The sequence below is a fragment of the Pelecanus crispus genome, chromosome 8 (genome assembly GCF_030463565.1).
Source record: "Pelecanus crispus isolate bPelCri1 chromosome 8, bPelCri1.pri, whole genome shotgun sequence".
Classification (NCBI taxonomy): Eukaryota; Metazoa; Chordata; class Aves; order Pelecaniformes; family Pelecanidae; genus Pelecanus; species Pelecanus crispus.
The window spans coordinates 43,454,824-43,481,094 of NC_134650.1; the positions used below are offsets into that span (position 1 = coordinate 43,454,824).

The window sequence follows — 26,271 nt, forward strand, 5'->3', positions numbered from 1 at the left end:
GCCTGGTAATTGCTGTACCAACTTAGACGAAAGTATTACTTAGTGATTAAATGTCAACAGGTTTCATAAGCAGGGAATGTCTTTAAGTTGACATGAAGAAGGCCTCTCTGGAGGTCATTGTAAATACCAGATTTATCGTGCCTCAGTGGAGAATGTGCTGAAAATGGAAAGGGAAATGTCACCATAGATCTTTAGAGTGTCTCAGTAAAACAGAAGGGTTGTTGGTGCCTGCCGTAAAAAGCTTTTGACTCCTTGAACTAGCTGTTGACAAACCATATTCAATACTTCGTATCTTGTTAATAAAATGTTCATTTTTCAGGTCAGACTATGATGACTGGAGACCAGCACTGGCCAGCTTGCTTCAACCTATCCCATTTCCCAAGGAGTAAGTTTGCACTGTCTTAGTATTTACTGGGTTATTCTTGTTACTGTTGTTTTATGGGGAAATGTAATGTCATCTACAAACTGATGGTAATAGGCGCTTTGTGCCTCTAGTATTGATTTAGAATCTAGAGTTGATTTTGGCTGATGCAGAGGGACGCAAAGACTTCCCCATCTTCCTCTTCTTTCCCCATTTCTCTGAGATGATCCTGAAGAGACAAATAGTTAACTAGAGACAGGCAGACAAGAAAGGAACGAAAGCTGGTGAGGAGGAGAGTAAAGTAAGAGATTTAGTGGAGGAGGATGCTTTACTGGCGTCACAGAGACTTGTATCATTTGTATTTTGTGTTAAATGAAGAAGATACCCTACACATCAGCCAAGCTCCCTCGGAAACCTATTAATGAACAGTAGTGTTTATAAAATGCAGACCTCCACGGACAAACATTACAACCTATAATTGTACAATTTGCTAGCTTATCACATCCCCTAATGACCTGATGTCTTGAATCAGAGAGGTCTAATCCTCTGTGCCAGGTTACCTGGGCTACAGCGAGAGCTTCGAGATAGGCAACAGAGACATCATTTACCCAAGTCAAATGGGAGTCCTGGGGGAGGTGTAAACCATACCATGATGCAAGGCACTTCACAGAATGACCATTAATTGCTTTACTGATGTATGATGTTAATTAGTTGTGACCATGCCTTAATTGCATTGCAATTAAAGAATTCACCTGGCTCTTGGAGGTAGCCAAAATTCTGGGTTTAATTATATAGCTGTATTGTAAGTCTTTTACTTACTTTCTTCTGACCCAAAGCTCCCACTGACGTTAGTCAGAGCCTTGTCTAAGACAGGACTCAGAAGAGCTACAAGATTTGTTCTGAGTGACTTCCACCCCCCTACATACCCCTCCCTTTCATTTTTCTTCCCCCTAGATTAATGAAGGAGACTTTACCCGATCTTTTTTGGAAAGATTATTCTTTTTGTCTTGTGTGCTGCAGTTGCTTATCAAATCCTTTTGTTATCTGGAAAGAACTAAAAAGTGGTTGTTGGGGTTTTGGGTTGTTCCCCCCCCACCCCAAATCCTCATATTCTTCTTCTGTTTTCTGTTTTAAATTTCAGGGCTCTTGCACATGAGAAATTCACAAAGTAAGTTTGTGGGGCTTTTTTTTTTTTTTTTTCTTTTTATTAAAGGGGGTCATTACTTAAAATACTTGTACTAGTCAATAATAGCAATGATGCATTATTCAATATTGTACCTCTAATGTTTTTTAGCTGTGAGAGGAGAGGCTGTGAGCATGTTCTGTTAGCAATAAAGAGATGTAGTTTTCTTTGTAATTTACTGTGACGGCAGGAGCCCAAGGACCAAAGACACTGGATGCTGATAGAATTTACAAACCAGTTCGTCACTGCACATCTCTGAAAGCTTTTCTAGACTATTGTGAATAGACACTGTCCTTGGCAATCACTTTTAGATTCCTTCCCGTGGAAGCAGTTCAACTTGTTTCTCTCTAAAGTGCATGCATATATATTGTTCAAAGTGTAATCCAAGAGAAATGTGACACTTCTGTGAATACTGCAACCGGCAACTGCTTATTCTTGTCCTTCTAACTTTTTTTTTCAGGGAGCTGAAATACGTGATTCAGAGATTTGCAGAAGACCCGAGGCAAGAAGTGAGTTTATTGCCAGTTTACAGAGTATTAATTGGAGGGATTGCAAGTATACTTGTTCAGAAGACCTCTCCTCAAGTAGTTTGTTTCAAAACACGGTGTGGTTTTGCTGTGCTTAAGTCTCTTGGGGAGTAATAGCCACTCGGGGCACACGGTCTTAGTATGAATGCTTTTGTGCCTTATGTATAAACGTGTGTTGTGACCTCCTTGTCTGGCATCAGTTGATGTCCTTGCTCCACAGTAAACTGTAACCAGCAAGATTTTCCCACTCTGTTGAATCTCTCAAAGCTTTTCTTCTTCTGTACAAAAAAGGGGAAGCAAAATCCATGGATCCATACAGCTTACAAAATAACAGGTTTTATTTAGCTGCGTTTCAGTTACATTGTGTGCAAATGACCATAATTCTCATGAATTAGCAGGAGAAAGCGGGTGGGAGGTGTGTTACTGGAATGAGTGCATAGCTGTAGCCTCATGGCGGCTGACTGCTTCATAGCTGCACATGTAGCTTGTTCAACATCATCAGCTTTGGCTGAGTCAGAGGGAACCTCTCTGCATTAATTTTTGGTGTTGGCATAAAGGGAAGAAAGCTCCCTCAAACTGTGGGTGAGGAGGCTGTGTCATCATCATCATTGCCCAGAACTCCTGGTTTTTGTGGGTTTAGCCTTTGTGAGCAGTAGTTAATCCTTCTCAGATAAGAGACACCTTCTTGTCTTAGAATGGCACCAGGATTTCGTCTGTCACTAGTGTTACATGCCCAAAGGAAAGAACATGGACTTTTCCTGTCTCCCCTCCCTGCAAATTGAAATAGAACATCTGTCTCTTCAAGGGGAAAAAGAAAAAGGGAGGGGGGGAAGTCTTAATTATGACTTCTGTTAAACTGTGGGACTAGATATAGTAATCTCTACAGTGAGCCAAATTTAGACTAATGGTTGCTCACTGGTGCCAGTTCTTGTGTGCAACTTCTGCCTTACATATCCCTGTTGAATTTTCCTTGTGGACTTCCTTCACCCTGACTCTGGTCTAGTTTTATTACAGCAGGAATAATAGGAATTTTTAATGATTGGAATGAGCAAGCCATCAGCCACTGCATTTGGTATGCAGATCACATCAGAAGTATAGACACACATGCTGGGAGGATGGGGAGAAAATGGCAGAAGCTCATAAATTTGAGGGTGGGTTTTTTTGTTTGTTTTTTTTTGGTGGTTTTTTTTTTTTTTTTCCCAGTGAAAGAAGCTGTTCTAGATTAGAGCCATTTTATGTTTGATTTGTGTAAAGGGAATGAAAAAGGCCATGCAATTAGCGATGATACAGCTTCCCTTCTTGTTTATACTGAAAGAATGGATTTTGTGAGTGGAGACTTGCCTGCAGCTCTGTAGATTGGAATATTAACCATGAAATTTCCATCAGTCCTGGGTTTTGCAGAGTTACTTCTTTTGGCCCAGTGTGGGAGATGCTGGTGATTATTGGCAGGAGCTGTAACCTTCCCAATGTCTTCACTTTTTGGCAGGTCCACTCATGTTTACTGAGTGTGCGGGCTGGCAAAGACGGCTGGTTCCAGCTCTACAGCCCTGGAGGAGTGGCATGTGATGATGATGGAGAGCTGTTTGCCAGTATGGTACGTGTCTGCAATAATGTGAGTTTAGTAACTTTGCAGTAAGTAGCTAATGCATAGTCAGCAGTAACAGGATTTACTTGCTTTTGTCAAAAAATTATCAAAACCATGGTTCTGTAAACCGCAAGTGTTTACCTGGAAATAGAAATCTTTCTATCACCAAATCCACTGAACTTCCTTGCAGTTGCCAATTTGGTTAACATGTTAGCTTTCTCTTTTTGAACTTTGGCATGTTTTTTCACCAGTGATGTAATGCACAAAACCATGCATTTATGTATGTGTGTGCATATGTATGTATGTAGTTTTGTATTTATAAATATGTGTGTTTGTGTGACTGTATAAAAAACTCTCTCAGAGAATATGGAATACTGGCAGACAGGGGAGACAGGCTGTTCTGCACATCCACACCTACAGTTTTCATTTATTGGCTACCCTGGAATTTAAAAACAACAGTAACATTGAATTAATCAAAGGATGGTTAGATAGATCTAAAAATGTGTTAGCAGTTTCTCTGCCCAATTACATTGTTGTGGGGAGGTATAATTAGAAACCAGCATTCCATTTCCTGCAGTTATTTCTTTTGTAACTCTTAGGAGGACTAGACAGAAAAGAACGTGTTTTAATCACTGATGTTGGCACTGTCTTCCTATGCAACCTGGGTCAACTCACATAGGTCTCACTGTGTCTTAATTCTCCATATAACAAGATGGAAGTGATATTACTTCCTTTCCCTGGTAAGGGGAAAACCATTTGTTGAAGTTGGCTGCTGGGTATGCAGTGAAGTGACTGGCAGGGGGATCTACGTTTTGTGCATCTCCCACATGCTTAACATTTTGGGACATAAAGAACGTGCATGTCTGTCTATACTCTTAAATTCAGATGGATCCAGATACCTTTGAAACAGATAACGGACAAAGACTATTCACAAAAGGTTTCATCCCTCTTCGCTGGTTCTATGTCTTTCTGTGTTTGAAAAGAGAATTTCTTCAGAACTGTATCATTTCTCCTGAGAGCTTTTGTGGTCCAAGATATTTATGAGCATCAGGAGATGGCGTGCATGAGAAAGCACAATGCTAACACACATTAATATGCAGTACTCTGTGCCCTTTGCAAGGATGTTGATAAATACTTAAAGAGCTACTAACGACTAACCATCAAGTTTGAAAAACATCCTGTTCTGAGATGAACCTTACATTACTGTTAGTGTCAGTATTTTTGGTCACTCCAGAAAACCTCCAAAAAAGCTTAATGATAACAGCATGAAATTAAATCCTTTTCGGCTTGAAGCTTACTGTTTTTAAAGGCCACCTGAGCTGATGGATACTTAAGAAAAAAAGATTTTGTGTTTTTTCTAAAGGCCTTGCTGGTAATGAAGCCACAAGGAAGAAGAATTGCATGGTAGCACATGATCTGTGTAGAATTGACCCCGTCATGGCATGGTTGCAATATTTTTCAGCAGTATTAAACATAGTCCACACAATACACCATGAACCAGGGGGACCACAGAACGTATTTACAAGCTTATCGTAGAGTAGTACTGATGTTGAGTCTATGTAATGGAGTTCTTACTGCCCAGGTCATTGGAAACTACAAATTCTCACATAGTGCTCTGCCAGCAAGCTGGTGAATCAGCCGTCTAGGCCATAAAATAAGACTTTCGCCTAGGAACCCAAAATTCTCTGCAGCTAATCTCTAGGGCTTTTAAATGGGAAAGAATATTGCCAACCTCTTTTGTGAGAGGAGACTCTTATATTTGATTTGTACAAGTATCTTTGCATTTCTGCCATAGGTGTTACTATGTGATACCATCTGATGCTTTCTGGAGCTAGGAGAGAATCTGCATATCACTTTTGTCAGCCAGTGGACTCGAAGGAGTCTTACTCAGGCAGTGTTCTCAGCATTTCTTTCCTCTCAGGAAAACTGAGCAAAGGGGAAAGCAAGATAATGACCGAAGAGCATGAAAGCACGTGAAGTCATGTCTGACTTAGGACTCAGGACTTTTCTTAAGGCACTCCATCCTTTCCCAGTCAGCTCCTGTCTGTTCATTCTGGAACATGAACCCTTAACCAAGGCTAGCGTTCAGCCAGCAGATTGCCAGCCCCGCTGCCTTTTACCTAGACATCTAGCCCCCACAACCCTTGCTCACCAGCTGGCATTTCCAGAGAAACTGAACCACAAACAGATGCGAAAGCAAAATCTCCTGTGGTTCCCCTGGGGCTGGGTTCATCATGTTACTAGGGATGGGGGCAATTGCACAGCTGCTCTGACGTTTCCTGGGGAGCCTGTATCAGGCCTCTGGGCTGTCAGCTGAGCTCCTTTATGGAGGAAAACTACCCGCTCCCTCAGATCTCACTAGGCATCGCCTTTTTCAAAAAGTCACTTCCAATCAGCAAGAAAGATGTTGAGAGACTGCAACTGTAATCATAATGAGGGCTTCCTTTTCTTTAGCTTTGTTGCAAATACTTACATTTGTTTGACTGTGTAACAATGTCCTTTCCAGAGGTATATGTGTTTCTTAGGTTTACACCTCTAATTTTAGCTCTGTTTCTCAAATAGGTTCATATTTTAATGGGATCCTGCTATAAAACAAAGAAGTTCCTGCTTTCACTGGCTGAAAATAAATTAGGACCTTGCATGCTACTGGCTTTGAGGGGTAACCAGACGATGGTAGAGGTAAGCCCTAAACATACGTAGCCATATGGGTTTACGAGCAGTATTCAGATTTGGTTTCACACTGCCTTTCCCAGAATTAGATCTAGTGGAACTAGAGAAGACGAGTTCAGGTTTGTGTCGTATCAAACACCAGCAGCGGGCAGTTGCGTTTCTCTTAAGTGGAGCGGAATATTGGTGTTCTGCAGATACGAGTGTGAATTACATGAAAGGTGGGTGCAAGAATTTTTTGAGAGAGAGGTTGTTTGCTATAATTCAGTTGAAGAGGCTAAGACAGGAAATAAGTGACCATGATGGTATAGGCTGTGGCGAGGGGTCAGAATGCAGAACCACCAGGTTTTTCCATGACTAAATGCCTGATGCTTGTCTTGCCACCTGCAAAATGAGCAGTGCACAAGAAGTGCATTTACAAAACCTTATTTACTTCCATTAATACACATTTTTTTGTGCTTATGATTGGTTATTTTTGTTGCACTAATAGTTTATACATATTTTTCTGGATTTCCTTAGAGAAGTTTCTTGGTAAAAGTCATCATATATTTTAAATTAAAATAGAGGGTGGTTAAATAGGTGGGAAGAGTTACAATTTTTCATTGACTTAGATCTGTGCATGCTAATTTAATCCAGTAAATAAAAGAGTGTGCTGCATGAATTTGAATATAATATTGCTTGATTTTTTTTTTTCATTAAAAATAATTACAATTATGGAGGGAATAAAAGCTTTGCATTTTAATTGCAATGGCATGATATGTAGCTGAAAAGGAAAGGCAGCATGGAGGGGGCAGCTTGTGTTCTAAGCCCCTGTGACCCACTAGAATCATCCCCCGGTGCCTAACCTGCCCCTGGCAGACCCTTGCGCAGGGGCGAGTCAGGCGTGTTCCCCAGGAGATGGAGGGTGTCCTGGCCACGGCAGCGAGCTCCAGCATCGTCTCCTCTTGGAGCCTCTCTGGCCTTTCACCATCCTGCCTCATAGATGGGATACACTTCACATGCATTCTGCTTGCACAGAAACCCCAGCACTTAGGGACAGAAAGTCCAGCACTTAAGGAACTGCTTGGCTCTTCTTCCTGCGTGTAATGTCCCAAGTCTGCCAATCTGCAGTCTAGCCGGTGTACCTGGGAAACACTGGATCGATTGTACCTGTTCTGAAGAGGGCTGTGGCATGAAGCCATCTTCCCGGACTGATGCAAAGTAATTGCACCTCTCAGTCAGAAGGAATGAGCACTAATGGAAGACAGGATAGATAGGCTGACTTTGAGATTAGAGTTCATTCTTTACGAATAAAAAATTGGTTTCTTGTCAGTAGGTCAGTAAATGTTGCTAAGATCCTCTAATCTAGCTTGCCTAATGTGTGCTCTAAAAACTTACCCACTAATTGAAACTAGCATGCCCAGTATAGGATATTTGGAAGAAATTGAATGCAAGCACTGCAGTGACCACTCTTCTTTCATTCTGCTGCTAGATTTTGTGTTTGATGCTGGAATACAACATCATCGATAATAACGACACCCAGCTCCAGATCATCTCTACCCTGGAAAGCACAGACGTGGGAAAGAGAATGTATGAACAGCTGTGTGACAGGCAGAGGGAGTTAAAAGAGCTGGTATGTCGCCCTGCATGCAGTATTGCCATAGCACATTGTGGTCTGTACTCTCCAGAAATGGAGGTACAAAAGAAAGACAAGTAGGGTGTGAAATTCCCAGTTAACAACAGGATGGGAGCAGTATTTGGAGGATTTTACTGTGAATATATATACTGTGTGATATTTACTGATGTGTCTAATCCCATACTATGTTTATGAATGATATTCAATAACCTGCTTAGAATCTGTGTGAAAGAATAAAGGTGAAATCCTGCTGTCTTAAGATCTTACAAGTCAGCTTGTCAAATTCTGCCACCTTTTGACATACGAGTAGCAAATGGTCTAGTGCTGGCCAGCTTTTCTTAATGCTTTGACATTCACAGCGTTTCGCTGAGATGGTCTTTAGGTCTAGCTCGCAGAGTTAGAGCCTATGAGAAAATTTTTTTTTCCTGATTTTAAAGACAGGATCTACAGATTGAAGATAGATCTGCTGTAATTAGCACATTTTCACCTATGCAAACAATACCCACAGTCTTCCTCTTCCGTCTTTCACATTTATATTTGTCTTCCTTAACCCCTGCTCCCAGCATGAAAAGTATATGCTTTTTTTTGAAGTCAAACAAATGATTTTATCAGCTGTGCAGTCTCGCCCCCTTTGCTACTGTAGTCCAGCATTTTAAGGTTGTTTCCTTTAAAGTGAAAGTAACCAAATAATGGCAGGCTGAATCGGTCAAAAGGCTGACCCATGGCACGAAGACCGCTAGCTGCGGTTAGTGGATGTCCCCTGGGTAGCAACAGGCCTGCATCTAGCACACTCAGAAAAAAATCTGTCAGTGCAAAAAAAGCAGGGAAGAGGTGGAAGGGCTGGCAGGGAGCTTTGAAATCGGAGCAGGGTTTGCTCTAGTGAAGAGCTTGCTATCCTTCACTTGGTCTGAAATGTGGAATGGCAACTTGTTTGACCAAAATATCTTCTCTCTTACAGCAAAGAAAAGGTGGTCCCACAAGGTTAACACTGCCATCCAAATCTACAGTAAGTTAATCGTGTCAATAAAAAACCAAGCTTTATCTTTCCATATTTAAACATTTGATTTATGTTTGCCATGTGGCACAGTAGTTTTGGCCAGTTGAGAGGGAAGCCATTCCACTTGTCAACACAACTGGAGTTTACACAAGTAAGGGCACATTTCTGCTCTTGGGTCTGTGCAGCAGTTTCCAATGCCAGTACAAGCATCAGACTGTCAGATTTATACTGGTGTGCAGATTTGGAACTTACAGTAGGATCTAATGGTAGATTTGGGGACAGAATTTTGCATTAAAAAAGCAGACTGCACAATGTCCAGTTCTGGATCTTAGACATCGAAGTCTGAAAGAGACTCATCACTGTTGCAGTTAAGCCTGATGTAGACATGAGCTAACTTCACTGAGGCCAGGTAACGGTCCTGAACATAGTTCGGATCTAGAACTTGCAGTGAAATCTTCATTAAGTTAAAAACCCCATCTTTGACATTTGTTCTGACACTGAAGCCTTCGTGTCTCATAAGGAGACACACGCAAAGAAAATTTTTGTCCTAATGTCTGGATACATTTTTCCCAGGGTGTGTGAAGCAACGCTGCCACAAGAGCCCAGCTGCTTGCCAAACAAACAGAAACTTCTCTGTGTGGTTCTGTCTTACTGTAAACAAGTGGTATAATTGTGCAACTCTTGCTGGTTAACAGTATCAGTGACACCACTGCAGATGGTTGCAGGCTGAGGAGTCAATAATCTTGCTTATCAGTCTGTTGTTTGCTTTCAGGATGCAGACCTGGCCCGCTTGCTAAGCTCGGGATCTTTTGGAAATTTGGAAAACCTCAGCCTGGCCTTTACCAATGTGACAAGTGCTTGTGCTGAGCACCTCATTAAACTGCCTTCACTCAAGCAGCTGAACCTGTGGTCAACTCAGGTAAGTGCTTTGCAGACTGAACTCAGAGAACCAATGCTGACTAATTCTGAAATTTCACATTACGTCAGCACGAGAAGAGTGTGTGAAGAGGCTTGCTTAGAATGAGTTTGTCCTCGTGCTATTTTTACAGGGCCTTTCTGTGGTCTAGCTCATCTTGGAGGCTGATTTTTTTTTTCTTCTTTTTTTTTATAAAAATTTTTTAAATTTTATTTTATTTTTAATTATGAAAGGGTTGCTGTTATCTTGGGTTGAATGTTCCAGTTAGGCATTTGTTGATACTGCATACTTTACAGTATATGTGCTGCTGTTCATCTGAGAAGTGCTTATGCTTTCACCCATTTAGGACAAAAAAAAAAATGGTGCTGTGCAGCTCATCTGGTCAAGCAAAACACAGAGTCTGTGCAGTGTAGGCAGTGATTTGCCCTGAATGCTGATCAGCTAGAATTTCTTTAAAACAACAGGAGCAAAAAGAAACTCAAATAGTGAATAAATAGAAGGAAACTATAATGAGAATGTGGTTATTTTGTAAGCAAAAAGAGGCCAAGTTAACTGAATAAATTATTCAGATGTTAATTGAAAGAGCTTTTAAAATTAAATTTTTCTTCTACATTTCCCTGCTGGTTTTGGTCTCTGAGGTTCTCCACTGAATAGGTTTTCTCCATTTTCTGTTAGCACCTATTTGTAGTGCTTGCTGAAAATATGGTTATTCTCAGTGCAACCACAAAAAGCAGCATTTTTTTCACTCAAATGTCATGTAAATATCTTGTTTTGGTTTCCTAACTGCTTTTGTATCACAGAAATTTCCTCTTTTTGTGTGGGGAATATGAAGTAGAATCTGATTGCTTGCTTGTTTTAAGACTGTCTTGTATCTCCTCCAGATTTGTCCTAACAATGTGACTTTTGGATTTTAAAGCTTTGATGCTTCTTGCTCAAAATCAGTTTGATTTCACTGGACAAAGAGCCTGCTTTTTGTATGACCTTTTTTTTCCCTTTAATTTAAAAAAAAAAAGAGTTTAGATTCATTTTATTTTGCGATATCCTGGTTTCCATTAATCTAGAATTTAGAAACAGCAGAAACAAAGTGGGTCAATAGAACAATTACCAATCAATAGTACATTGTTCTTGAGACCAAAATAGCTAATTAATACCACTTGCATTATGCTTTTTTTGTGTGTGTGTGTGATGTGGTTGGGAACTGGCTGAGACTGCCATAACCATCTTGCATAGCCTGGGTGGGAGCGCTCTCATACAAAGTCCAGACTTCAAAGGCACCGTTCTAATTAAATGATGGCCTGCGGTTAAGTGCGCACAAGTCACTTAATTTTTCTGTTCCCCGTCTGCAAAATAGGGATAAAACTGTTTGCTTTCTCTCCTGTCATTTGAGATTGCGGTAGGCAATCAGAGTGTGGCTTTGAGGGCTCATCTGCAAACCTCGTTTTAATGTGCCCTGTTTGCACTGAGGTACTTGCACATGATGTTCATGCATTGTTCGAAAACAACTTTGCTTGCACCCCACAGTTCGGAGATGCAGGGTTGCGGCTTCTGTCTGAACACCTCACGATGCTGCAAGTGCTCAACCTCTGCGAAACTCCTGTCACGGATGCTGGGCTGCTGGCACTTAGTTGTAAGTGACCAAAATAAGCTACGGAAGAAAATTACGTGGGTTTGGAGGAATTTAACGTGGGTTCAGACAGAAGATTGATTTCTTGGCTGCCACAGCGCTGCTTCCGCAGGGATTTAGGACAGGCCGTGGTTGTGTTTGGGTTTAAACTTCCCTCCTCCCTGCCCACTCAAGTGGCCTTTCAGCTGCAGGCAAGGGAAGCGGGACAGTGATCTGAGCCTGCCGATGCTTAGTGGCCTCGTGTGGGCTTTGTTGTCCCACACCGTACTCTAGCTCTTGCCTCTGACTTTATGGATGGCACTTGTCTTAATCTCACGTGGTGACCTGTTGCCCTGGGACTTCCCGGCTTTTTTCACATGCCCTCCCATGGGTGTCCCCTCTGGCTGGGAGTCTGATCTTGTGGTGCGGGAGGGGAAGATTGCAAAGCCATGTAGCAACTTATTAGTGAGTTTAGCAACCGTGCACAGCAGGTTTCGTACCCTCTTGGGCATTTTTTTGTTCCTTCTTTTTTGGGGAGGTGAAACTCTCACTATTCTTAATTTAAATAAGGAAGGCAGTGTGGGGCCATCTAAGTAGCATTCAGGATTCCCTTGTGCAGTGAGAGCTGCTCGATGTGCCAGAACGAGACCCTTTCCTACATCCAACAGTGTATTATAAACCTCGCCTGTTGGGTTTAAGTGGCTCCTTTAATAGGCTTGATCCTACACAGACATGCCAGACAGGCCAGTAGTTATGGCTCACCTTAGGAAACTATTCTGCCAAGTACTGGAGCCTAAAATGGAAATGGGGGGGAGGGAGGGGAGAGGGAGGACTGCTAGATCAGCATGGCCCCTGCGTGCCCCATGCAGAGCACTGAGAACGGGCACTATTCAGAATAATGTTCAGGAGACCGATTGTGAGAAGTTGCCTGAACTCCTTTGAAGCCAGTGGAGTTAAGCATATGCTTAATGGCCCTTCCTAAATGGGGACTTTTTCCTGGATGAGGGCCCAAACAGCTGTTTATCCATTCGTACTTCTATATTTTACACTATTCAGCTTTTTCCCGAGTGTGCTGCACATAGTCATGTCTTGTTTATGCTTTGGCCGACTGTAAGCCTGATATTTTAAGAAAATGCTGCATGATAGTAAATACCTGTGTGTTTTCTCTTTTAGCCATGAAGAGCCTGTGTAGTTTAAATATGAACAGCACCAAACTTTCAGCAGACACCTATGAAGATCTCAAGGTATTTCTGAATTGCATCCACTAAAGATGAGAAGTAGCTGGCCCAGGAGGACTTGCAGATTTAGCTAGTGCAGAGAGAACTGGTCCCATGCAATGGGTAGCATGAAAGTCATCTGAAGAGGGTAAAGTGGATTATTTGGGGGAGATAATGACTGAAAACAGCATTCTGGGGTTGCTGGCTTTGATGGACTCAAGAAGCATTTAATATGCTGAATGGACAAGTATGAGATGCAATCAGAAACTTAATCTTTCTGCCAGTGCTATCAACAGTAAAGGTTTCATAAATAGGAACATATTGGTTGTTTCCGATGAGGATACACAGAGAGGTAAAATCTAGCACACACCTCCAAAGCCATGTCCTGTACTGTTAACAGGACCAAAAGTAACGTGGGTGAACGGCATTACGGAGCTTTGATTCAGAATGCAAAGGGAGAATTAAACGCATTGAGGAAGGTGCAAGTTGATGTTGACACCTGTTGGACTGGAACTGGTCTTGAAAGAGAAACACCTGCACAAATGCTAAGTTCCCAAGTTTGACATGTAAGATGTCTGGTGTACTGTGAATTTACAACCACTTCTGCAAAATGGTGTAAAGAACTAGAATGTAGCTGTGGGAGGGGAATGGCCCCAGGTGGTTTCAGACAAAGACTGCCTGAGATGCGTTGGGTTTCATGACTTCACGTGGACTTCGTCTTCACTCTGGCGTTGCGTGAGTCACATCTCCCAAAATCTTACCTTATAAACCCAAGCGCTCAAGATGAAACTCCACATTATGTTGTCTTGTGTGTTGAAACCTTAGATTGTGCCAGGTTTATTCAAAAAGGTCACAACCTTGGGTTGAGTTTCAAACTTGAGGCAAGTCCTGAAACTGCTCTGCTTTCAAAATTCACTGCAAATGTGTATCTTCGGTTTTGGCTGTGGAGCCAGGGCTCCCCCAGGGACTTGGTTGCAACGCTGCTAGCACAGATTTTTCAAGATCAAGTTTTCAAAACTTGTGTCACAATTGTATATGCAAAGAAGAAGTCCTCAGAATTAACAGCTGGCTTGCAGATGGGTTCAGACAATGGAGCTTGTATCAGGCCCCAAGCATTTACAGACAATCAAGGTCAGTGCTGTATTTGGCCCAGGGCTCTGAAATCGAGTCTATTGAAAGGCTCCTCCAGTCCTACCCCTGCTTCTGAGCCCCTCTGCCACCAACTTCAGACCAAAACTCATATTTTCCTAACCGGTTCCCTCTGCTCTGGTATTGCATTAACAGTCCTTAGCAGCAATACAAGAAAGTGACTTGCCAGGGCAAACAGCAAAACTGGCTGTGAGCAAAGTCCCGATGATTGCAGAGAATTAAAAAAGCTGAGAAAACAGGCGGGCGTCACTTTTTCCCCTCTCACCTCTTTCATCGAGATTTATCTTGGTGGCCATTTTTTGAGAGCTCTGTGTGTGTTCAAAGGGAGGGTAATACTTTCTTTCCCTGGGGCACATGGTTGTAGGTCTGTTGAGAACAGCTCAGACTTCAAAGAACGTATTTTTGATACAAATCTTTCCTTCTTCTCCCCTTGGTCTGCGAGAGCTTTCGGGGCACAAGCCAGTGATGACATTTCCTCTCCGCTCCATCCCCCACCCCACGAAACACGCTTGCACACACACAGACACCCACATATGTACCAGGCAGGCTGAACCAGACAATAAATAAACACCCACTACTGAAGTCATTATTGCCTAACTGAAAAATTATTTGCTGGCAGTGTCTGTAGGATTATGACTAGCTCTTATCAAAATATGCGTGCACATAAATCAGGGAGTGAGGTAATAATGACTCCTAGAAACTTCCAACTCCTCAATTATGCCCTAGCCTAATTAAACGTGTTTATTTGTTTTGAGAAAATTAGCCATACAGTTATGGCCAGAGAGCATGGAAGAGGGATCGACAAGTAGGAACAGTGCAAACAGCCGATTCCCATCTGCCTCGTGCAGGGTAGTTCAGGAACGATACATCCGAATGCAGTCCAGTTATGGAAAGGAGACCACAAAGACACCAAAAGTTGCTAACACTCCAAATTTTTTTAATACGTGGAGGGAAAAATCAAGCAATGACTTAACGTGGAGGCTGAAGAAGGAACATATGGCTTGCTGCTGCAGTTTGAGTCCACTGCCTTCACGGCTGGAGTTTGACAAACAAATTTTGCTCAGCATTTGTGTCAGAAGTAAAGATCAGGGTCTGATCTGGACCTGATCGCTGATGCATGGGTTTTACTAGAGCCACTCGTTTTTGCCACAGGTGTGACTTAGTCTTGTGTGTCTGTAAAGGCTCAACGTCTTGTTCCTTCATTAACACCTGTATGCTCCGGCTCGCTGCTGAACTCGGCGCTGGTACTGCGCAGGGTTGAGGTCGTGGCGCATCTTGCTGCAGCTTGTGGCCGATACATCAATCCTCCCGGTTTGCTGATGGTACAGATTTGACAGGAACTTTTTCCCTGAGTCCTGAACGCATGTCATTAATTCTGACCTTTTCTTACCATCTCCACAGGCTAAACTACCCAATCTGAAAGAAGTGGATGTCCGCTACACCGAAGCATGGTGAACTCTCCCTGCCTCTGACTCTTCTCTTTTGCTTCTCACGAGAAGGAAAAGATTTTTAAAACAGAGAAAAACAAAACGGAAAATAACTTTTGGCTAATACCTATAGAGCAACGAATCCTGGGACTTGGTGGTAGGAGTCGTGGTTGTGGGGTAGAGGAGTGACGTTGTGTGTGTTGGGGGGGACGGGGCAAGCCTGGACTCGGCCGGATTCTTTCAGCTTTGTGATTTCGGAATCAACATAATTTAAGTTGAAAAGAAAAGGAAAGGAAAGGAAAAAAAAAAAAAAAGAAAAGAAAAGAAAAAAAAAAGACTTTGTAGCAGCAAGAGGATTATAAAGAGGAAAAAACCACCTTTGTGGATTTTATTTGCCTTTGTGTTTTATGCTGTGTGGAGAAAAAAAAAATACGTTAATTTGTCATTATTTACCTGGGTTTCCTTGGCTGGCACCCATCCAGTCAGAACTCTTTCACCGGTTTTGCTCCAGAAAATCAAACTTACAAAAATCTCAAGAGAAGAAAACCAAAACCAATATGATTTTCACCTCCCCCCGCGTTCTTGCAGTTGTTATGCAAAGTAATTTTGTTGTACATAAGATTTACATAATGCACCTATTTAAGAAAATGGTTCACAAATAACAGGTCTGGGACCTGTCTTTTATTTATGAATTGTTAATTCTTTTACCCTTTTTTTGCGTATAGTACTGTATAAACTAGTTTGCTGTCTTGTTGTTATTATTATTTTTTTTAAAAGGAAATGTCCTCCTTGAAGAATTGCCTTTTAGTAATGCATACTGTATTATACTCCCTCTCTGTCACAACATTCATCGCGTTGTCTTTTTGATTTCAAAATGCCTCAAACGTTATCAAATAGGAAGGAAAATATCTATCAAGGGGGGTATGGCTGTGGGGGAGAGGGTGCAGGGATTAATAAAAGTCACGTTTCCTTCCGAAGTCTGAAAACTTTCTTTAGTCATTCAAACCATGTCAGGTTTAAACATGGGAGATGGGGAAAAGACATCATTTATTTTGCCAATGGGCTATTCGCAAAACTCTGTAGATTTTACAAGTTGCCTCGGTTTTCTGTTTACGTCCGATATTTCAAAAAGAGAAAAAAAAGCTCTCCCTCCATTTTGTGCGTCAGCTTTTTCTATTTTTTTTTTTTCCCCTCCTCTTCTCCGCCCTCCCCTCCCTCCCCCTACCTGTTCTGTGCACGCATTGTTCTGCATGTTCCTCTGGGGAGACTGAAAAAATAGCGTTGTTGCTGATCCGATAGCTCTGACCTGTCTGTAAATGTGACTGCTACATTTTTCAAATTCCACAATTGCTTAGAAGATGATTTTTTAAAAATTGTGGTTTCTTTTATAACTATGCTGTTGACTTTTGTTTTTTTCATAATGAGCCTTCATTGTACAGAGCTGCTTATTTAAAAAATGAAAAAAACACACAAAAAAAAAACAAAAAGAAATTTTTCCTCTGTTTAACACCTTTATTTTATTCTTCAGCACCTCAAGGTTTCACATACAGCCAATGTAATTTTTTATATATAAATATATATATATTTAATCTTATTCAATGGAAGCCAAGCTCTTGGTTTTGTTTTTTGGTTTTGGTTTTGTTTTTTTTTTTAACTTTGTTGCTATGTAGACAACCCCTACCCAAATGATGTTCTTTTTTTTTTTTTTCTTTTTTTTTCTTTTTAAATAAATGAAACAGAAATTGAGTCTTAACTCATGTAGTGTGCCAGGGTTTTTTTTCCCCTTCAAATCCCAAACTGTATGTGGATGCAGTATGGGAAGAAAGAAGAAAAAAAGAAAAAAAAAAAAAAAAAGAAGAAAAATTATGCCAACATTTTCCTTAGCACTGTTGCTTTTACCAATGGTTTACTACTACTGTTCTGTAGCTGTGTACAAAGAGATGTGAAATAATTTCAGGCAAAAATAAACTGTAAGTGAATATCTTTTAGCTGCGTGCTTTGTGTTTTCTTTGAAGGAAGCTTTCGCCGGCCCGATGATGCGGGGATGCTGCGGGAGGTGCAGAGCCGCCAGAGCCGGAGGACGACGGCTGTCCGAGGACGGTGTCCCGAAGAGCTGCGCTCTCGCAGCTCGCTCTGTGCCACGGCTCCGCTCTGCACACCCGTGCCTCCCGTTGTTCGCAGGGGGACTGGCAGGCAGCCGTCGGGGGTGTTTTCCACCAGCCGCCGGCTTTCGAGGCACCGTCACCTAGAAGGGATGAGGAGGAGGAGGACAGCCGAGTCTCTGCACGTCCGGTTCTTGCATCCCTCCCCGAGACCATTTATCTCTGCACGATTCCTAGCCCTTCACAGGCTCCAGGAGTTCTTGCACTGGCCATCAAAAGAGTTGCATTGGTGGGTTTGGGGTTTTTTTTTTGCACTGGTTGCCTGAAGTAGGCAGTACTGGAAGCGCTGGGCCATTTCCAGACTGGAGAGGGGTTTCTGTATGTTAAGGTGCATTTCAGGGCAGTATGCAAATGGAGGGATCTGCTGCGTTTGCATTCTGCTCGCTGTCCTTGATAAAGCACGCTGGTTTGTGGGCTGGACACCAGCAGGAAATCCAGCTGGAGCTTCACAACTCCGCTTTGATCGTCTAGACAATTACTAAACTTCTTTAGCTTTTAAACAAATGGGCCCCACTTGAACCCGATTCCCACAGATGTTCTGAGAGCCACCTTCATCACCTATGTTACCTGGCTTCTGTACTCATATTTTTATCTGTATTTCTGTCCTATTCCACAAAACAGACTTTAGGACATGGAGAAACACAAGCGTTTGTACCCTGTTTCCAGCCAAGGCAAGAGGTGCTCACAGGATGGCCTTTGATAAAGAGAATAAACCATGCCTTTATTTTTTCCCCCACTGAAACAAGACAGCTGTAGCTGAGGCTGTCAGGCTTTTTGAGTCTTTTCCCCCTGAGCAGTCACTGCTGCCTGTGGGCTGTCCTCCGTGGCAACAGCAGGGACTTCACAAAGCCTTTCTGGGCCCTGAACGGCCAGAAATGAGTCTCACGTAGTTGCACGAGGGACTGAGAAATTGCCCAAGGAAGGAGAGCTTTAGGCCTTGGTGAAGCGCAGGCACGCGCTGGGGAGAGCTTCTCTTCCTCCTGCGGGCAATGGGCGCCTCTCCTGCGGCTCCCCAGGCTCTGCCTTCTGGGGAATCGGCGACCGGTTGGCTTCTGCAACCTCAGCTGGCTCACCGGCAGCGGAAGGAGCCGGGACGTCCCCGGTGCGCCGCTTTCGCTGTAATGCCACGCGGGTGACGAGTGAGCAGGGAGACGGCGTGCGTGAGGTTCCCCCTTCAGCACCTGCCCCGGTCCTGCCTTCTGCCACGACCCCCAACAAATCGCTTCCTTGTGCTTCGTCCCCTCTCCGAAACCAGCAAAAATTCATCCCTGCGACGGCAGCAGGCTAAACAAAACCGGAGCGAGCTCCAAGATGACCAATGTGTTATTAAATAAAACGGTACTTGTGCTCCGTCCCACCTGGCGGGAGTTGTCTCTGCACCAGGGCAGGTGCCTTTGGCCTCCAGCCCCCGCAATTAGAGAGCGGCATTGTTAGAAATTTCTGAGGATTGCGTCAGGCCGGGGATTCTTGGTTACAAAAGGGGAGGATTAGACGTGGTGTAATAAGAGATGCGGTATCGCGGCTTGCGCTCGGAAAGGTTTTTCTGAGTTTTCTCTGCTACAGGGCTCGTGGTGGGCTGCGGCGGTCTCACCTGGATAATGATGCCTCTGCTTGCCTTTCAGCTGCTGCTTGCTGATAATATGAGCCGTTAAAAAGCTGCCCGATTTCATTTGGGAGGTTACTGCAGCCCGTCTTCCCAGGGACTGAATGCCAGGGGTTTGTCTAACCCACAGCTTTTGGCTTTCAACCCGAACTAGCGCGATAGCTTTGATGCAAGTCCAAAGAGCACAAAGCTGCAGCACTGCCTTCTTTCAGGGGCAATTTTCTCATGTCCTCGTTAAAACCCTGCGGTTGTCCTACCTTCCTATTGCTTCTTCCACCACTCGCAGCTACGTTTTGAGTTTCAGAAGACCAAATGCAGAGATGAATCTCACAAAGTACCAGTCGCCTCCAGTTTCCCAGCTGGGTGGGTGCAGCTTGTTTGTTGCTCAGAGAGTAAAATATATGCCTAAAATCCCAACAATTAAGTGTGGATTTGCTTGGAGGGGAGTGCTGAAACAGCTGCTGACCTGAAGAGCCGTCTGGTCCTGTTGTTATCAGGTAAGAGCTTGCTATGTCATGTTCATATGGGCCTTTCACACAAGGTGGAGCCTGGCTTATCTACAAGTCGTGTCGGTGAGGACCTGAGACCATCTGCCCGACCCTGGCTGGGGGGCCTCATGGCGAGATGGTGGCACCAGGGTGGGTGTGGAGCACCTGGGCTGTCCTCAGGGCAGATCTGCAGGTTGCTCCTTGAGGTCTCTTGTGTATCCTGATCTTCTGAGAGCCATCTGTGTGTCCCCAGAGCAGGCAAGGCGTGCCAAGCTTTGTCCCCGTGTCGGGGCCGCCCCTGCCAAGCAGGGAGAGGCTCCATCTCTGAGCCTCAGCGCTGAGCACAAAAAGTCTCTGATATTCTTCACTCCTTAGACTTCCCAGAGAGCAACAAGCCTCTGTTCAGGTAAAGTCCTCTTGGAAACATAGTGGGAAGGTCTTTGGAGCGAGCAGAAAGACCTTGTTGGTAGACGGAGGTAGGGCCTGGACTCCGGACTAGCGATCTCTAAATGCAACAACGGTAGGAAATAGCAACGATGGGCTCAAAAGCAAAGCATGGACACCAAATCTGTCCAGGACTGCCGTCTTCTGGACAACAGCAGGAGCTGGGGCTGTTCCCATCTTTGGGATTTCCACTCCCCTGACAGCTGGGAGCAGGATTAACCTCCTGTCTCACATGTACAAAGCTTTCTAATGTGGAAAAAGCTCCTTGAAACTTCCTGCACATCTAGAAGCAGTAAGACCGTAGTGCTACCATCGTTCTCACGCTAAAGGCAATGCTGACCTCTCCCAGCCTCTGTAAAGCCAACCAGCTGTACCTATTAGAACACATCAGTCAACTATATTGCTGTGCCTTCAATTTTTAATGACTTTTTCCAACTAAATGGAGTACACACATCAACATACTTGTTTCAAGTGGATGTTATCATCCAGGTTTTTTCCATTTTCTTTTCTATTGACTGGGGAACATCTTAAGTAAATATTTGAGCTGAGCCATTTTTATTAATAGCAGATCTTGGAATATCCTTTTTGCCAGTAATATTAAACACGCAGGTATTCTTCCTGCTAGCCTGGTACCTGCTTTTTTTATTATTATATTTTTAGGCGGTCTGACTTGCATGCTTTTCATCAACCAGCTAGAAGAAACCCGTAATATATTTGTATTTTTAAAATAGGCCCTATCAGATTTTAAATATATACGTACAAAAATCTCACAGTCACTCCAATGGTCATGCAAGAACCTCGTCAATATAGCGCTGCCAATGTAAATACGTGTCCTTCTCCTACCAATCTCTACAAAGACCAAAACAGAGGTCTGTATATGAGCACACAGCTCGCAGCTCAAGTTCAGTTCGTTACTAGCATTGAATTGGTCTCAACACCTAAATTAACCAGTTTGCTTCACAGATCTGGCAGTTGATATTGTAAGCAGTTTCTTCCTAATTTTTGTTCCAGCCAGGCTATAATATCAAACATTAATCCTTTAATTTTAGCACAGCATACATTTGAGGTTGAATTGTTCACAGCAGCTGAGGTACATTTAAATCCAAGCAGAGTCTCTCCCACCCCAAATCTCCCATTCTTACACGTGCCTTTACTGTAAAATCAGTGCCTTTGTACTAAATTAGATGAAGTTCTTTTAAAAAGAAAAGTTTGCTTTGAATATGGGGTCAGAAACCTGCCGACTGTCTCACTGAAATAAAAGTGTTGCTAGTGTCTTTGGTATGCAGTATATCTCACTATATTTAAAATACAGAAACCTTGGCTCAGGGATACTTTTCTTTCCATATTTTACCAATTATGATGACATTAAGGGTAACTAATGTTACTGACTCATTTGCCAGGTGCTTTGAGATCTTGGAGCTAGGTTTTGTTATTTATTGCTGCACTAAGAGGCAGGGTTGTGAACCCTGAAGGTTGCAGAAACACATCTGTCAGGAACGCTTTGAATTTCAGTTTAAGCATCCTAATGTTAGAAAGACACAAGTTTGGGTTGATTGTTGTTTATTTATAAAAGAGAGAAAAATATTCTAAAACTAGTCTATTAACTAGGATTTTATGTCGTTCTCTGATCCTATTTTACCAGCCATCTCCCTTCCATGTGGCGCCTTCTCCAGTCCTGACGGATGGGCTGAGCGGCGGCGGGGCTGGGTCAGCGTCCCCGTGCCCAGGGCTGGGTGGATGAGGCTCATCGAGATCTCCTTCCCGGTAAGAAAAAGAGCAGATCCCACTCTCTCTGCACGATGAGCTACTGTAGAAGCAGAATTCATCCAGTGTAATTAAAAAAAAACAAAACCAAATCAGACCTTTATAAAAATTCCAGCCACAGCTAAAACATAAGGCTCCCCACGACGCGGGGAGAAGGGCCGTGTATGAGGGGGGCAGCCAGGGAAGCCAGGCTCAGCTGCAGCGTTGCTCCTGCCCTGTCAATTAGGTGAAATGCTTGGCTTTTAACGTTGCGGTGAACTGGGTAACGTGTAGAATATTTTTGCCTGGAACAGCCTGACCCAGACTTCTGCGAGTGGTCCACTTATAGCGGCAGTAGCCCTGACACGTGGAAGCTAAAGGAGGCTCCAGGGGAGCCGAGGATTTGTCAGACGGGATTGTATCCATCCCTGGAACTGGGCTGGCACAGGCCTGAGTCTCCTTGCTCGAGCCTGGTGAAGAAGCCAGGTCCCACTCCCCCGGGAATCTTTTCTCCCAAAAAACGCGCCAGGTGTCATTTGAAGAGGGAGGTCTGCCGGCGTGAGGCACCTCCTCAGGGTGAAACCTCTCCCCTGGTCACCTCCTTCACAGTTCGGGACCATCCAAACCATCTTCCTTGGAAATACAGTCAGTTTACGAGGATGGGGAAATGGGTGGGTGTGCGCAGGGCAGAGTGCGGTCCTGACGGCTCGGATTCTGAAATAGAGCTCCGTCCCTCCACGACCAGCGACGGGGCTCCCCGCACCCCAAAATGGCGTGAGGAGGGGTCCAGGCCTGGCAGACACCCATGGATGCTGCTGTAGGCCCCGGCGGCGGGGTCAGCTCCTGAGAGAAGGAAACAAAACCCCCAAACCAGAGTGGGGGGGGAAAAAAAAAAAAAAGAAAAAAAAGTTGCACTTGAGGTTAACGCCGCTCTCCGCCGCAGAGCCGATGACATCAATGTTGCCATGGCGACAAAATCTTCACTTAGGTATGGTGAGCGCCCTGAGCCTGCAGCTGCCAAGGAAACCCGCCCGAGCTCCAGCACACAGCCATCGCGGCGGCCCTGGGGCCTTCCTCCTCCTCCTCCTCCTCTTTGCCTTGCCCTGCCGCCGGGGGGCTTTGGGCTGCACCCTGCTCCCTGTCCCTCATGGAAGTTTTTTGGAGAAATCTTCCACTTTTCGTCCCTGCTGCTGTCCCGGCAGCTCTGGCACGCCCCGAGGATGACGAGGGAGAACTGCCGTCAGCAGAGACGTGAGGACGCGGTGGCTCTGCACCCAGCCGTCGCTGGCACCGCGAGTCGCTCCTGTCTCTTGATGGACTCCAGCGTCTTCATGGAGGCCCAGACAAAGCTGCTGACCTCCACCTGCTGACGGGCGAAGTTACTTGAGTTTTTGGGGCCTGGTCTGGTCCGATGCCAGGCTCAGGAGCCGCGGGAAGCCCAGCCTGGCATGGGGCCCCTTCCTTTCCCAGGCGAGCGCCAGCCACAAGGCACGACGTGGCTTGGCCCCGTCCCCGCGGCAGCGAGTGGCCGGTGGGGTGACCCACGGAGGAGGAGGCGCGTCGGACATTTTGCATTCCCCAGTGACTTGAAACACAGCACAAAACAAGCCCATCTGCAGCCATTTCTTTGCCGTGAGGCTGTGCCAGCACAGCACAGATTCCCCCTCTTCATCAGTACAAATGAGAAACTTTAAAGTTTGGTTATTCCCTCCTAATCCACGGATTTCAGGCAAGAGCAGTCATTAGTCACCAGGGTGAACCACTTCACAACTGAAGTGAGGAAAACATTTGGCGAGAAGTTTGGGTCTGAATAAAGCCCCATTTTCAGTGCCGTGCTCAGCCTGGCCAAGCGTGAACACCCTGAGCAGCGCTCCCCCAGCTCCCCCGCGGCTCTGCCGGCCCGGAAGGACCCCCGGGGTCTCGCCAGCATCGCTGGAGTTGTTCGGTGGCTGCTGGCCAGGGGCTTCTGCCCTGCTGTCAGTTCACCTCCACTGCAACAGCAGAACGCAAAGCCTACCAAAGTTGATGGAAAAGGTTCTTTTTCAACGTATTTTTAAAGCAGGCCTGAGTGGTTATTAAGCAGTCTGGGGACTTTTGTTTGGTTTTGTTTTTTAAGTGGATATTGAGTACAGACTTAACAGTTCCAGTGATTTATCATGGCAAATGGCGCTACCGCATCATTCCAAATGGGGCAGCGGCCAGCCCCGTGCGACCCCAGCAGAGACCCTGCGGTTGCCTGTCTGCACGCTGAGGTACTGCTCTAGCTTTTATTTTAGAAGTTGGGGGTTTGGAATTTGGTCAAGCTGTTGTTATTTCAGGGGAGAAAAAAAAGGAGAACCAATCCGTCTAAAGGAGAAACATCTGCTGGCACACGAGACATTGCTGGCTTTCAGGCTCCAGGGTCTGCGATTAATCAGGCTCTGAGCTGCACTGCTGCCGAGAGCATGGCCGAGTTGAGCCGGTTGCTGGAAAGGAAAGGAATTGCTGGGCATCGGCACAGCACAGCCACCAAATCCTGCACGGCACAGCCACCAAATCTGGCATGGCACACGGGAGCCGGCCTGCCGGTGGGGTTAGCCCCCACCAAGGGCTCACTGCGGCGGCTGCAGAATGGGTGCCCGAGGGTGAGCGTCGCCTCACGCTCTTTTTATTTTGGGGGGAAAAAGACACAATTTACCAGGAGGCAGAACTGCAGTTCAAGGAAAGCCCAACCCACTGCTTGAACTCTAAAAGATGCTTTAAAAAAAACATGTAATAGTTTTGCAGTAAAATTACTCAGTTTTATTTTACAGCTGTGGTAGGAGCAAAGGCGATTAACTAATAGCAAATCTCTGGAGAAAATGAAGGATTTTTTTAGGCCTGAATTTTTGAGACTAATTATCGAATTATTGATATCCTTTCAAAATAATTACGAATTTTACACAGTACCAGATCTCCACTACCCGATTTCTGGTCACAAGAGAGGCGTGTAGTCAAGGGGAAGTGACTCATGGCTGCCTGTGGCTGAAATTAATGAGATATTTATCTGGAAATATTCCTGTCAGTGGCTTTTCTTTGTAGTCCAAGTCAGGACAATAGCGCGGAAATCATCACCGACGACAGCGGCACGCACTGTGATGGCTGCAGGGACAGAAGGATCAGCTCTGGTAAGTGTAGGATCAGATGGGTGATGGGTTTTAAGGCCTAAAAACCCCATTCTGAATGTTCAGGCCCACTTGCTGCAGAACGCAGCCCTGTTTGCTCCCTAATTCCCACCATAAACCCACAAGTGGTATTTATTGGGGAGAGAAAGGAGATGATGAGGAAAAACAGAAATCAGGTGTGGGACCTTGGGATGGGACTTTTTTTTTTTTTTTGCACATGCCACAGAAAGCCCTTTCACATCCTGCGTTATCTTTTCTGTAAGCAAGAGCTCTTACAGGAGAGCCGGCTTTAAATATAGATGGAAGAGAAATCCTTCCCCTGCCTGCGCCTGGACTTACCCAGCCTGTCACCTTCCTGGAGAGAAACAGCAGTGACCGTGCAAGCAGAAGCTGTGCTTTCTGGACTGCTTCAAAGCCCTGCTCTGCCAGCCAGATTATTGATCAAGAGGAAACGTCGGCGTTTCAGAAGCTTCCCCAAAAAGGCACGGAGCCCACTCAGCTCCTGTGCGTCAGCGGGCCTGTTTTTATCCACGGATTTTCCGGCACGTTTAGCAGAGCTGGGTCGCCCAGGAGGGACCCTGGCAGAATCTCCCCGCTGAGTGACTCACGCTCGCACACCATGGGAATACGGGCTGGCTTCAACATACTGCACTTTTCAACTCTGATTCATGCCACCCCAGGAGATTAAATAAGGCAACTCCACACACATCTCGGCTGTGACAAGTTGCCTCCCCACTGAAAAGGTGTCGGGCAAATGACGCTGCCAGTCAATAGTGTCACCTATAACTTAGACAGCAATTTCCTAAATAGGGCAAAATGCCTCTTTGCACGTATGCCACGAGTCTCGCTGCGGCCCCGGGTACCTGCTGTCTTGCACGTCGCAGGAGGTCTTTACTAAACCAAAGATGCTGGGCTAATTTCAGCGAGCTTTGTAGCAGGTTTGCTAAAGCCTGGAGACATTTATTAGCAATCTGGGGTTGTCACTTTTCAGGCTATCTCTGCAGATCGCTTCAGAAGGGTGATTGAAAAGGCAAAGAGCCTCGGTTGTCTGGATGATTCCCAAAATGAGGGTAAGCCAGGTCACTGCTGCAGAAGGCATTGCTTGATATTGATGTTTAGTACCATAGAGACAGAAATCAGGAACAGATTTTTTAACGGGATCTAAACGAATTACATATCTGAAATCAGTTGTTTGGGGAAAAACTCCAGCTGTCATTACTGGTACCTGAATGGGGTGAGTCACCAAATTACACCCTTGGGTTGGGGAAATGGGTAGCCAGGTAACTAGATGTCTAGTTGCCCGTTAAGCCAGTGAAGCAATTCAGCTAAAAAGCCTCACGTGCAGGTCAGATGATTTCTTTGGTATAATTTTACTCCAGTCCTGGCTTGTGGCTTTGGCCAAAAAAGCCCAAAGAAAGTACCCGGGTGCTCCTTGCATCTC

The 26,271-nt window shown here is 44.7% G+C and overlaps 1 protein-coding gene across 2 annotated transcripts in view; it reads left to right on the forward strand.

Moving 5' to 3' along the window:
* Positions 1 to 15,560, forward strand: part of CMIP (c-Maf inducing protein) — a 135,923-nt gene extending 120,363 nt beyond the window's left edge. For both annotated transcript variants that reach the window (XM_075714933.1, XM_075714934.1), the window contains exons 11-21: positions 320 to 385; positions 1,503 to 1,529; positions 2,005 to 2,053; positions 3,558 to 3,665; positions 6,219 to 6,335; positions 7,795 to 7,935; positions 8,897 to 8,944; positions 9,708 to 9,854; positions 11,373 to 11,478; positions 12,628 to 12,698; positions 15,222 to 15,560. In XM_075714933.1, coding sequence (XP_075571048.1) covers positions 320 to 385; positions 1,503 to 1,529; positions 2,005 to 2,053; positions 3,558 to 3,665; positions 6,219 to 6,335; positions 7,795 to 7,935; positions 8,897 to 8,944; positions 9,708 to 9,854; positions 11,373 to 11,478; positions 12,628 to 12,698; positions 15,222 to 15,275 — 934 coding nt within the window. In that variant the 3' untranslated portion in view covers positions 15,276 to 15,560. The remainder of the gene's footprint in view (positions 1 to 319; positions 386 to 1,502; positions 1,530 to 2,004; positions 2,054 to 3,557; positions 3,666 to 6,218; positions 6,336 to 7,794; positions 7,936 to 8,896; positions 8,945 to 9,707; positions 9,855 to 11,372; positions 11,479 to 12,627; positions 12,699 to 15,221) is intronic.
* Positions 15,561 to 26,271: the final 10,711 nt, after the last annotated feature.